Source organism: Spea bombifrons, chromosome 1 (genome assembly GCF_027358695.1).
Source record: "Spea bombifrons isolate aSpeBom1 chromosome 1, aSpeBom1.2.pri, whole genome shotgun sequence".
Classification (NCBI taxonomy): Eukaryota; Metazoa; Chordata; class Amphibia; order Anura; family Pelobatidae; genus Spea; species Spea bombifrons.
The window spans coordinates 118,443,327-118,457,279 of record NC_071087.1 but is presented as its reverse complement, the minus strand read 5'-3'; the positions used below and the strand labels follow the sequence as shown (position 1 = coordinate 118,457,279).

General features: G+C 41.9%; 1 protein-coding gene across 3 annotated transcripts in view; it reads left to right on the top strand.

Annotated features, from left to right (window-relative positions):
* The window catches only part of CABIN1 (calcineurin binding protein 1), a 58,728-nt gene that overhangs the window by 34,173 nt on the left and 10,602 nt on the right, over positions 1 to 13,953 (top strand). For all 3 annotated transcript variants that reach the window (XM_053470448.1, XM_053470439.1, XM_053470428.1), the window contains exons 30-31: positions 12,572 to 12,735; positions 13,788 to 13,884. In XM_053470448.1, the coding sequence (XP_053326423.1) occupies positions 12,572 to 12,735; positions 13,788 to 13,884 (261 nt within the window). The remainder of the gene's footprint in view (positions 1 to 12,571; positions 12,736 to 13,787; positions 13,885 to 13,953) is intronic.

The window sequence follows — 13,953 nt, the reverse complement described above, 5'->3', positions numbered from 1 at the left end:
GCGGCCATCAGATTGTTGGAAATCGAATCTAAACGGCCGCTGCGTGCTGATGCTGCCGGCCGGCGCTACTTTAATACTTTATTTATTTATTTTTAATATGGCAAGCCGATCCGGCATATTAAATAAATAAAAAAAAGGATTAAAGTAGCTCCGGCCGGTGGCATCAGCACCCAGCGGCCGTTTAGATCAGTTTTCCAGCAGTCTGAAGGCCGCATAGTAATGGGAGCAGCGTGAGGGGTGAAAGGTGAGTGCGAGGGGGCGGAGCCACTTCACGTGACTTGCCCCCCAGGCCTTAGGCTGCCAGCCCTCCCCTGCTTACAGGTCTAAATCTCTCGCCTTCCTGATCATTTCTCTGTGCCAACAAGTACTAGGGAGCCAGACATAACAGTAAACAAACCATAATGAGAAGAAAAAAACATGCATTATTTTACAATCATAGTTCCTAGTCACAGAAGACCTATTGAGACTCATCTCATAACAGTCTAAGTGGCAGATTGTCAAACTACTTGGCATTCTACGCTTGGAAGCACTACACTTGTCTTCCATTATGCTTAACAGGTTTGAATATCTTACTGCAAATTGTATATTTCTCAAGTATCTCTTTATAATTCCAATGTATGTTGAAGAGTTAAAGCTTTCTTGCTAAGTTTGGTGAATCTTGCACAGTTGACTCATAACTGCAAGATTCATCAAACTAAGCAAGAAAGCTTTAACTCTTCAATGTACATTGGATTGTAAAGATATACTTGAGAAACAGCATACAATAAAATACAAGAGGTCTTAATGGAGAATACTATATTGTAGTTGGAGCTTTTCTGCAAGTTCCTATCCAAGCCTTACATTCAGTGGGTATTTGAATTTCCTCACGCTGTGCATATTTTATAGCTTTCCTCTTGATATGTGCTTAAACATTGATACTATTGTTTTTTATTTGGAAATAATGAATAGAGGTGAGCTTCCCATTGTCTTGCTGGAAGGCGCATCTCCATCCCAGTCTCAAATCTCTGGAAGACTGAAACAGGTTTCCCTCAAGAATTTCCCTGTATTTTGCACCATCCATCATTGCTTTAATCCTGACCAGTTTCTGAGTCCCTGCCGTTGAAAAATATCCCCACAGCATGACACTGTCACCACCGTTCTTGGGGTGATGATAGCTCTTGAGTTTGCGCCAATTTTAGTCTCATCTCACCAGAGTACCTTTTTCCATATGTTTGGGAAGTCTCCACATGTTTTAGGTGAACAGCAAGCAGGTTTGCTTATTATTTTTTTTAAGCAATGGCTTTTATCCTGACCACTCCTCCATGAAGCCCAACTCTGGAGGGTATGGCTTAAAGTGGTCCTATAGATAGGTCCTCTCCATAGGACCATTGGAGGCTTTGGTGATGATTTCTTCCTGACTCCTATTTTTGGAATATATGTGGCACCTGCACTTTTGTAAGAATTTTGGCATCAGCACTTTATTGGACAGTACTCAAAAAACAGTTTTCTGCTTTTTGAGATATCTTATACTTCCCGTCCTTTTTTTGTGGAATATACCAACGAAACGTATCAAGGATTTAACACCACCATTCTGGACCACTCAGAAGTCGTGGAGGTCGTCTGATTTACAGCTCTATAGCACACAGTCAAGTGTGCTCACCATCTTATAAGTGGAATTTTTTCTATATCATCACACTAGTGAAAAATAGTGCAATTTGGTTCTTTTTCTTTATCACTTTACTCAGATCAAAAGACACAGAGAGCTTTGAAAATCACAGAATAGCTCTGAGTGCAATAATCACCACAAACAAAGATGCACATTTGTTGTTATTCGCTACACTATTGTTGTTTTTTCTTCCTTTTCTGTTTAAACGAGCGCTCCTAAGTGGATACATGGTTTGAATCTAGGAGCCAGCCAAAAAAATACAGGAGCCGGCTTTTTTTTCTTTCCCAATCATTTCTTTTATTTTTTTGGTGCCCAGGGTTTGTTGAGCTATAATCTAGGGTACACATATTATATACATGACTGTAGCTTAAAAAATTTGATTGTTTAATATATTTTTTAGAGACCACTGGGTTCTGTTTTCTTACATCAGACACGTGCAACCATTTTTAGAATACAAAAATTCTTGCTTTCATTTCAGATGCAACCAAATGGGTACTTGATTTCTTTGTGGAGTGTAGTTGGTCATGATGGCAAAACGACATGCAGTCCTTTTATTTTTGCAGTACCCATTTGAGGCAATGCAAGGCATCTTTAGTTAAGGTGCTTTTATTATTATTATTATTATTGTTGTTTTATATAGCGCCATCAAATTCCGATTTTGTTTCCTCTTAGGCGCGATTTTACACTGCATTGGCTTGCACTATGTTGGCTTGCATATTTTAGAAGGCACTCTAAATATCTTTATATCTGGCAATGTTGTCATCTCCCCACAGGAGTTTTGTAGATTTCATCATCCCTGGAGATACTCCTAGATGTAAGATATTGGCGGTGCAGCAAGCAGTCTGTTGTAGATTACAGTGAATATTGTTTATTAACAGCAGGTTATTTTTGTCTGTGCTTTTGGAACATATGTCTGTTTTGAGAGAATCAGTATTATTTGGAATGCTAAAGAAATGCATCCAATCTTTATTATTATAATACCATAATATGTTTTAGTTCTTTACAAGTGTTTCCCCTCATTTGGAAGCTAATTGAAATAATCTCAGGCATTTGTGAGGGTCTCAGTTCCAGTGCTTAATAGTTTTGGCACAGGTGCAGGTGACACTATCCACTACTGACGATCAGGGCATTTAAGTGGTCTTCACTATCCCTTAGATTGACTCGCTATAGGAGAAAAGAACAGGAATGATTCCTGTGTTCATACAGGATTGTTCCGATTGTGAACGTGCAGTTTTAGACATTGGGCATTGATATACACCGATCAGTCATAACATTATGACCACCTGCCACAAAATATCGCATGGTCCCCCTTCTACCACCAAAACAACTCTGGCCCGTCAAGGCATGGGCTCCACTAGACCTCTGAAGGTGTGTTGTGGTATCTGGCACCAAGACATTGGGCTACAGAATCCTTCGCACCCACATGTGTATCAATGAGCCTTGGCCGTCCATGACCCTGTCACTGGTTCACCGCTTCCCTTCCTTGGACCACTTTTGACTGACCACTGCAGACTGGGAACACCCCACAAGAGCTACAGTTTTGCTTCTACCACATCAACTTTGAGGACGAAATGTTCACTTGCTGCCTAATATATCTCACCCGCTGACAGGTGCCATGATAACAAGATTATCTGTGTTATTCACTTCACATGTCAGTGGTCATAATGTTATGGCTGATCAGTGTAAATATTTTACAGCACATTAACACAGATTTATTATTCTAATTGGTGTGAATTTTGCCTTTTTGTATTGCAAATATGTTGTTGTTCGGAGATTCCTGTTCATTTAAAGACAAGATAGGGCCTCAATAGGTGTGCTGTTTTTGTGGCAGATACGGCCTTTTGAAATGTGTTGAGCCAGTTCAAACTGTGGATTCTGGTGTAGTTCTGAAAGAGCAGCAAGTGCCAGAAAGGGTCCCTCCGCAGCAAATGTACATGGGAGAACAGGGGTGTAACACGGGTGACCCCTGCTACCAACTGTCCACTCCTTTAAAGCTGCTAGGTGTGAGTGATACCCGCAACTACCAGATCATCTGGCTTATCTCTCACACACTCTCCCTGCATGCCGTGTTTGATCCAAATGACATCACATCCACTTCCTAATCGCTAGATCAGTCTGCATGCAGCATGGAAGAAAAGAGACACAGGCTGGCTGTTTGGGGGCACTGACAAGCTGTTTGGGGACTTAGATGGCACAGGCAAGCTATTTGGGGCAGATATGACACAGGCTACCTGTTTGGGGTCACAGATGGCACGGACAAACTGTGTGCGGCAAAATTGGCACAGACAAGCTATTTGGAGGCTAATATAACACAAAAAAAGCTGTTTATGGGGCACTGACAAGCTTTTTGTGAAAAAAATGGCACAGACAATCTATTTGAGGGCAATGGTGGCACAGGCTAGCTGTTTGGAGCAAAGATGCCACAGATAAACTGGGGGCAAAGGTGGCAATCACAAGCCATTTTACTGAACCATTTGTTGCATATTATCGCCTGTAGAGGAAGCATTTTCAACGAGTTGTGTTGGCTGTAGTATTTTGTTGTTTCTTAGTGAATTATAAATCCTTTTATTTTTCATTAAAGGTTTCTGGCAGTTTTACACTATTATACTGTATTTTCTTTACTCACATATGTTTTGTGCTGTTTCGCCCAGTAAACTAGAATCATAATGTAATCTTGTGGAATGTGGTTTTGGACTATTAAGAAGAATAGAGATTTGGTTTTCCGTATGCTGTATGGAGGGTGGTTATTTTATGGTACACAATGTGTGTGCCGTAAATTATTCATGCTGCACGACCGTAAATGTACTCTGTAAATGTAGTTGTTTTAAAGTAAAACAGTTTAAAAAAAAAACAGGCAGGTGGGGCATGTATGTACCATATGTTCTATCTTTGTGATATTAAGATAAATGAAGCAAGAGGTCTGGAGGTTGAGCAGGTTTATTTTAAAAATGTTCAGGTATTTATTGCTTATGTACTTTAAATAGTATACCCATTATCCTCTTGTAGTTTTAAGCAAACAGTTAAAATGTTGTTGATAAAATATTCAGATACATTTTCTTGTTATGGAAGAAACTTTTCATAATTTATACTGACAGCAGCTCTTAATTTCCTCTTCTGGAAGCGCAAGTAGATATGTCCTATGTAAGGTCCCAGGTAAACCTCACACAGGACATTTACAGGTGTAAACCCATTGAAACCTACACTCCAGCTTGTTTACAATACTGTATGTATCAGTGGAAAGAAAGTACTGAGAAAACACTTTTGATATAATTGCCATTGAAAGTCTGTAGCAAAGTGCCGGAGTGTGGCAAGGACCACAACAGAATTATGGCCTAGTACAACAACAGCAGATACTTCCATCCCTCCCTTAAGCCATGGACATCCTGCTTGAGTACCAATATATTCTGGTGAAATAGCTATGATGCACACATTATATAGCGATACTAGGGCTTCAAACCAGATTAAGCTACTGTCATTGTGCCAGTGGAAAAAAATGTTCTTTGTTTGGGCGAGTCTGGGTTTGGTGGAATCCAGGAAAACGTTGCCTGCCTGCCTGACTGCATTGTGGACATTTTGGACAATGCTGTGCTTCCAACTTCGAGGGAACGGTTTGGGGAAAGCCCTTTTCTGTTCCAGCATGACTGTGCCCCAGTGCACAAAGCAAGGCCCATAAAGACATAGTTGGATGAGTTTGGTGTGGAAGAACTTGACTGGCCGCACAGAGCCCTGACCTCAACCTCATCAAGCACCCTTCGGATGAACTGGAATGGAGATTGTGCTGCAGGCCTTCTTGTCCAACATCAGTGCCTGACCTCACAAATGCTCTATTGGATGACATGGCAGAACACTGGAACATCAGAATGTGACTAGAGAATACAGTGTGCACCTTGTGTTTTAAGAATGGAAAATAAAACATGGGCTTTGCATAATACCGTATTTGCTCGATTATAAGACGACCCTGATTATAAGACGACCCCCCAAAATATAAATATTAATTTAGGAAAAAAACAAAAAAGCCTGAATATAAGACTACCCTATAGGAAAAAAAGTTTTACTAGTAAATATTAATTCATGCAAACAATTTTTTCATATTTAATAAAAGCTATGATGAGAAAAATATATATTTTTTTATTTGCCAACCTGCCCCCCCAGTTATGCACATCTGCCCCCAGGGTTGCCACTCTGCCCCCAGAAATGCCTTATACCCCCTATTTGCCAGTCTGCCCCATGATGTGCCTTTTAACCCTCTATATGCCACTCTGCCTCCAGAAATGTCTTATACCCTCCTATATGCCACTCTGCCCCATGATATGCCTTTTAACCCCCCTATATGCCAGAGTGGCATAAAGGGGGTTAAAAGGTATATCATGGGACAGAGTGGCATATAGGGGGTTAAAAGGCATTTCTGGAAGTATATATATATATATATATATATATATATATAACTGCTAACAGCAATCACACTCCTATCAAGCCAAGGCAGCCAGTACATGCTGGAACCTGGGGATGCTAGGAGTGTGAGTACAGCCTCCCTATGCCATGCTACCACCACCACCCCCCTAACACACATCCATGCTATCACACACGCACTCATTCACAAACATTTAAATACTCATTCATTCCATTTATCACACATACTTGCTCAAAAACCCTCCCCCACCCCCTTACCTGAACTGCAGATCTCTCACTCTAAGACTTCTGCAGGGGCCCGGCTGTGCGAGCAACTTCTCTGGCCCCGCCCCCAGAGGAAGGAGGGGGGAGGCAGAGTTATGTGACACTCTTCTAGCTTCCTGTTCTCTTGCCGCTGGTAGAAGAGAAGCTGCTGTAAGCAGCCTGGCACCGGTAAGCAGCCTGGCGGAGGTCTGATTATAAGACGACCTCGATTATAAGACGAGGGGTATTTTTCAGAGCATTTGCTCTGAAAAAAACCTTGTCTTATAATCGAGCAAATACGGTAAATTGACTGCAGAGAACAAAGAAAGGCTGGCAACAGTCAGTCCATGGCCAAATGTCCCAGTACACATCAGGCAAAGAGCATGTGCACTGACAAGTCCTGTCTGAAACACATTTACAGAATGGATTGCAAACCCATAAACATGTGGAAATGACATCCTTTCATTGTTACTCTAGACATCCAGATGACAATATATAGAATTGCTATAAAGCATTCAGAGAAGTTTCAGGTTGTAGACCAAAAATCTTTAAATCAGACCAGTTTGGGGTACATTGTCTCCAAAACCAGAGGTATCGTTCTTACAATCATTGACATTATGATGAAGGTGACCAAGTGCTGTTGTAAGGCTGCAGTGGAAACTGTGTCCTCAATCTGGGCCCCGACCCCCTATTATATTCGACACCTTACTTCCATCCATGGCCAATCCCTGAAGGAAGGCTGCATCTTCTTGTCCAAAGAAATGTTTAAGGCTGACCCACCTCTCACCAAAAAATGTTTTCATTTGTTTGTCTACTCTGCCCTTTGAATTACTAATCCGTCCCTATTTATTTTCTCAGTATGTGTATCCTCTGCAACACGGTACAACCCACAAGTGAGTCTAAATAACATATTAAAAGGACTTTAAAGCACATGACAGCTGTGTGATGCTTTTAAATGTCCTTGATTCTGTAGAATCCACATCCATTTGCCCCTTTCCCCATCCCCAGTTAAATGGCATGTAAAAGATGTATTGGGAACACATCTTCCTGTATGTGATCGGCTCACCTCTAGTCTGCTGCAGCACTGGCTTGGTGAACAATGTGGGCTTGGGCCTGTTTGTATGTGAGGAAAGTGCTCTTATTGATATCAATTGGAGTTCCAAGCGGCCAGTCAGTGCCAAGAATAGTTCGACCATGTCCGATATTTTATTTTTTTGTCTGGTTTGGAAGAATGCATATTAAAGTACTCATGGAGTATGCTTTCTTCCGTAGCAGGGGGTGTCGGGGCATTGATCTGTCCCTTTGAGCACAAAGCTTAATGTGCTAAATGCCATACATATGGGCTACATATGTAGAAAACCGTACCTCTAAGCCTCAGTATGAGTCATCCCTAGAGGAGACCCATAATTAAGGGGTAAGGTTTCACCCATATATAATAGGTGTTTCTGTGTGAGGGTACAAAGTGGATGTTGAGGAAGTGTGTAAGTACATATAGAAATAGTACTGTTATATGTGCACAGCCCATGCTATGCATTACTTGGTAACATTATGCACACAGTAATTAAGTTAATGCTTCAAGCCAGTGGTGTACATTTATACTTTATATACAGTCAGCTGCTTGTATGCATACATTCACAGCATGTATGTGGCCCGCATACATATACATAATAATACTGTGTAATTCTAGATAAAGGTTTGTAATGTATGTATTATATATTCAAGGCGGCTAAGGTTATACATTCGTGTAGATCAGTTTAGCTGTTTGTACACAGTACGTATGTGCACAGCTTGCTAGGTGCATCAGCTCTGTGCCTGTTTGCGTGGGTGTACATGTGGGAGGATACGTTAGATGTGTGTGATTGGTTGCCCCTGGCTATGGGCGGCTCCAAGGAAGCTCACATACACACAGATCCACACACACACTAACAAGCTGGACTAGTGCAGGGTCAGGAGGGAAGAGGGGGGTGCGTGGGTGTGAAGCGGAAGGCTGTGTAAGATATAGGCAGCCTGTCACTGCTGCTCCTCTCAGCCTCTGGTGCTGTTTCTTCGGCTGTGCCAGGCCTGATCTGCACACCTTGCCTCTGTTCACACTCGTACACACCCTGCGGGTTGCACCCCAGTCTAAGGTACCCTGAAGTCATTTGGCGGGGATGTGCGACAGGAGGGGCCTTTCCTCACTGTGATGGTGAGTTATTTTGCAACACGGATGTGGATGTTGTGTTTGGGTGTGTGTTGTGAACGTGTACTTTGAATACAGGTACAATTTACAAATAGAGACCTGTCAGCCTATGCATGTGTGTACATCACAGCCAAGAAAATGAATGTGTGGGGATTTTTAAGCATGGCTACTTAATGCGTATATGTATGTACAGTATGTTTATCATGCAGTGTGCAAAATGTATTGGAAGATCCCGGGGTTACTAATTGAATTGAACTATAATATAGAAAAAGTACAGTGTAAATCTGTAGTATATGTGGTACTGTATTTTTCTGCCTCTCTTCTATGGGCATCTAATGTTTCATAAATAGGTACATAGGTAAATAGGTATGTGCGGTATTTCCAACAGCTTTGGCTAAGGGTGATGGCCACCTGTGTAGGATCAACCGTGTGACTGCATTCAGACACTTGTTTTTTCTGTATGTGAATTGTTTGTAAAAGAGCAACTGCTACACATTTGGCTGAGTGACTGTTCCTGCCATTCTATAAATAACACTTGTTCTACTTTATAAAGTTCTGTGGAGACAGACCCAGCCATCTCCCTTATAACTGTAAGAAGTAGAAGTGGTGGTAATTTTGTGTTAAAGGAGGTAAGCTGGGGTGTACCATTAATCTGTCTTTTCCTAGTTCTTCTTCCTTTTGTCCCTTGTCCATGTTTCCTCCTATTACAGTACAGCCTGCCTCCTTTATGATGCTCTTCTGTCTCCTCACTTGCTGTAACTCTCTGTTGATATCTCTCTCCCCACTTTCCTTCCTCTCTATTTAGTCCGCTTTAGTAGCAGGGCTGGCTGTGTTCCTGTGTTTGCTGTTTGGTTTTCTCTGCGGGTGCACACACAGGAAAAGAATAAATTATTCAGCGGCATTGGACTCCCTCAGCTCCCTAAAGTCTAGAACTGATGCCTTTCAAGTCTCTGAGAAGGCAGGACCCAAATTCATTTCTAAAACACAAGCATCACCCCCCCCTCTATTCTGAGCTCCCTACTATAGATTGCTATTCTGAATGCAAAATTCTGCACAGGGATCTATGAGATGCAGTCTGCCAAAACTAGAAGGCCATAGTGATATAAAGGTAACGATAGGAATACTCACATTTTAAAGGCGAATTTTATTGAGAATGCAAGTGCATTAGGTGTCTGTTACCAAGTAAGGACTGGCACCATTCAGCCTAGGCAGAGGACAGCCTCAAGCTATAGGGCCCATAATATAGTGTCCCAAACTATTTGGGTAGCCATATCAAGACTAACAGTGCTCAATACAGACATTCCAGTCCTGTCCGATGCGTATTTTCCAAAGTGGACTGCATAAAAGGAGTACATAAAGGATACAGTTAGGGTGTCCTAGTTACACCAGACACCCTGGTGGCTATATGGGGCATTGCAAGTAAAATGGTGGCCCAAAATCATTGTCAGAGCAGCCAGGGTCAGTGTGCACCACTGTCCCCTTTGCCAGCGATTTCTCTGTTAAGGGTACCATAAGTTTTACAGGTAAATCCCCACCCTTGCTGCGGCATGTTCTCTTCCTGGTAGAGAATACTTGTCAGGCTAGTGTAAGAAGAATGTGCCTCTTCCTGCTTTAGATGCCCTGTTGCAATCCATTCATGCTTTTACCAGGTAGCCAAGCATAGCTTGACGTAACATCTGAAATGTGCTACACACCTGCTTCCAACTTGGCATTTAAAAGGAATCTCTAGAATTAGATGGTTCAAGGCTCAGATGTAATTTAAGACGTTTTACATTACTGAGAGGTTTCTAGATATGTGGAGAAACCTCCCAGCAGAAGTGGCAGGGTTTAATACAGTGAGGGGATTTAAACATGCATGGGATAGGCATATGGCTATCCTGATACTAAGGGGGGGGGGGCAAGGACCAATTCAAGGTTGGATTTTTAATGCAGGTATAATGAGCAGACTAAATGGTTCTTATGGTGTCGTATCTTCAAATTCCATTTTGTCTTGAGCATAATACATTTAACCCCTTAATGACAAAGCCCGTACATGTACAGGCTCAAAATACATTGTTTTCAATGGGTTTAGGGACCGCCCATTGTCCTTAAGGGGTTAAAAAAATTAACCTGGTTTTGTTGCAACAAACATATTGTTTATCAGACCTGGTGGCTGCCATTGTTGTCAGTCACTGATATTTTCTATGGCTTTCACTGCCCAAACATGACACTGAACGGATTCTCAATGACATTGCTAATGAAGTCTGTTCATATGTAGACTTTCATTGGAGTGTCCAGCCATTCTGTAGCACAGGCAGTATGATACGGCGTGAGGGTGTTTGTATGTGTTCTAGCTCTGTTATTTTAGCCTAGTCTACTAGACACGTCGCCAATAAGAACCTCTCAGCCCATCTCGTTTCAAACCATATTTGGTCTTTGTCCTTTTCTGATGATGATGTGACTATTTTATGTATGTTTCATTCATTCAATATGTTAAAGGTTAGATGTATACAGCATATGATCCTTCTTTTTATTACTGTGTGCGATAAGTCGAGGAGCGCATGCAAGATAGCCTAGGATTGTGACTGATGTGCAGGGCTCACCTGATGACTAGGGGAGGAAAGTCAATGCCTGGCAGATGCCAAAACATGTCTGAGGTCATGAAGTTTCAGAGTTTCTGGAAAGACTATTTATAATCAATGTTTTGTGTGGTTTTGTAAAACAAATCTTCCAATAGCAGCTTGTCTGTATTAGTGGCAGGAAGTGTAGCACCTCGGTTGAAAAATATATATTTGCATTCCACTGCTAACGATTATCTTGTATAAGCAAGCACCCTAGCATCTGGTACTGCATAAATATAGTGTGTGAATTAAAAGTAAACGCTAGTCTCTTACCCCCTATTGTCTCGCTCTCCCTCCTCCCACGCCCCTTCCTCCCACGCCTGCTCGATCAAGATGTTTGGGTGGCTTACTAATTAGGCACAATCAAACTAACCCACAAATGATCAGGAGAACCAGCCAGATCTCCCGTAATCTTTAGAACAACTTAGACTAAAAGAATGCAATATAAAACCGGAAGTAATGCCGCATAATGCACTTCTCAAAAGCAGAAAGATTGTTCCCAAAGTACTTCATGTTCCCACCATAAAAGGGCAAAATTGTCCAACGACACAGTGTGCAGTGTGAATGTCCTGCACATGCACAGGTTCATTTTGCTGAGATTTTTGGCAAGCTCCCCTTGATTTCTGGCAGTAAAAGTTTAGCTGGAGGCAGAGGATCTTCTTGTGTGTGCCACAACATCATTACGTATACAAGGAAGTCGGAGGAGCTGCAGTATCTCTGAGGGTAAACATCCTCTGCTTCCTTGCATATTTCCTCCTGGGGTTAAAAGTGTGTGGCCTCTGCCGATCCCAGCAAGTCCCCTAGGACTCACAAAGACCTTGCACAAAAGAGCGTGACTACCGTTAACCTGGTGACACAAGTTGTAGCATTGTGAGGTAACCAGGTTTGACAGTGGCTTCGTGTACATGCGCTATACTCGGTGAATGAACCAGCAATCTGTAGTCTGAAGAAATTTCTTTTTTTGTATATTTTATCTTTCTTACATTTATTTATATAGTGCCAGCGTATTCCGTAACACTGTTATAATAAGGAACAGTAAAAATGTTTAACAAAGACAATTAAAATTGATAATAACTTGAACACGTTAAACCATATTGGTACAGAAGGAGATTAGGGTCTCAAGTTTACAATCTGTTGGGTGGTTGAGGTGAAAATGAGACTTGGGTGAGGATGACTTTATAGTGGTGAAGGCGATATGGAGAGCTGTTGATCTAGCAGGTGGACATGACGGATGGCTTATCTGGGAAGCATCCTAGAGAAGTGGTACAGCGCAGATGCAATTTTGAATACACAAGTGGGAAGAGGTAATAACAAGTATAAGAGACGTAAGTTGTGGGATCAACAAAGAGGCACTTACGAGAGTACTTGTACATAAGAGCAGAGATATAAGAGGTGCAGAATTGTTAGAGGCTCTGTAGGTCAGGATTTTGGAGGAACTGGCACAGTGACATGGTCTCTTCTTTCATTCCCTCCTCTGTTTATTACATTTCACAGGGAATCTGGCGTATACCTGTGGATGATATAGATCGCCCTGGTAGCTTTGCTTCTCATATGAACCGCTCTATTGTGCTTCTTCTGAATGTTCTGGCTCAGCTCAAGGACTCCAACACACTGCTGAAAATCTCGTGCATGCTACAGAGGACCCCCGACCAGGGGAAGTAAGTGTCTGACAACCCCTCCCGTGCTTTCGGGTTCACCCCCTATGGAGTTAGCCATACATATGTAGTCTCTACGTGTGAGGCTAAGATTCTCAGCTGGTAGGTACTTCTCAGATTATAGAGGAAATTGGAGCTTTGAACTGGAGCTTTTCTTTCTTTATTTTCCGTACTGAACAGAGGACACTATAAACATGGGTAAGGCAAATTCAGGTTCATAATGGGAGCCCAGGTCTAAAGAATGATACATTGTACTCTAAAGAGGCCAAAGCAAATAGCATTGCTATAGGGAAATTAGTCACACCAGTAAAAATAAAGGAATGCTTTTTAAATCCTGACATGCCTAAGATGTTGCCTAAATTGTGGCTATTTAAAAAGGATTAAATCAAATTTAATGTGGATTGGCGTAGCAGGCAGGTATCTCTATATAAAATTGTCAGCTGTAGAACCATAATGAGGAACTGAATATCTCACATTCTATAAATAGTACATTTTATTTTACCCATCAATGTAACTGTTTTGGAGATATTTGAATAAAAGCTGAGTTTTGTGGCAGGTAATTGCACAACTAGTCTTACTAAACCAAACCTATAGGCTGTAGGGATACAATAAACAATTTACCCTTTAAAAAAAGGTAGGAATTGATGTGAAGTCCATATGGTTGGACCACAGGATGAGAAATCCCAGGGGGCAGTTCTAATGGTATAAAGCACACCCCCACTGGATTCTGGAGCAGTGGAAAGGTGTTTTGTGGTATGACGGATCACGTTTCTCTGTTACCTGCCTAACTGCATTGTGCCACCTGTAAAGTTTGGTGGAGGGGGGTAATGGGGCATTTTGGGTAATGATATGCTTCAAAATTTGTGAGAACAGTTCGGGGAAGGTCCTCTTCTATTCCATCATGACTGTGCCCCAGTGAACAAAGCAAGGCCCGTAAAGACATGGTTGGATGAGTTTGGTGTGAAAGAGCTCTGGCCTCAACCCTATATATATATATAGCCTTGTCAAAATCTCTTTTGTGGCATATGTTTAGCATTTGCTTCCTATGTCTGCAGGAAGTATTTGCGGGATGCTGATCGTCAAGTCTTGGCACAGAGAGCTTTTGTTCTCACCGTGAAAGTGTTGGAGGACACCCTGAGTGAGCTGTCTGGGGTAAGAGCACCTGGCCCTTTTTTTTTCTTCTAGAAGCCTGGTTCTACCAGAATTCCTTTCATCTTCCAG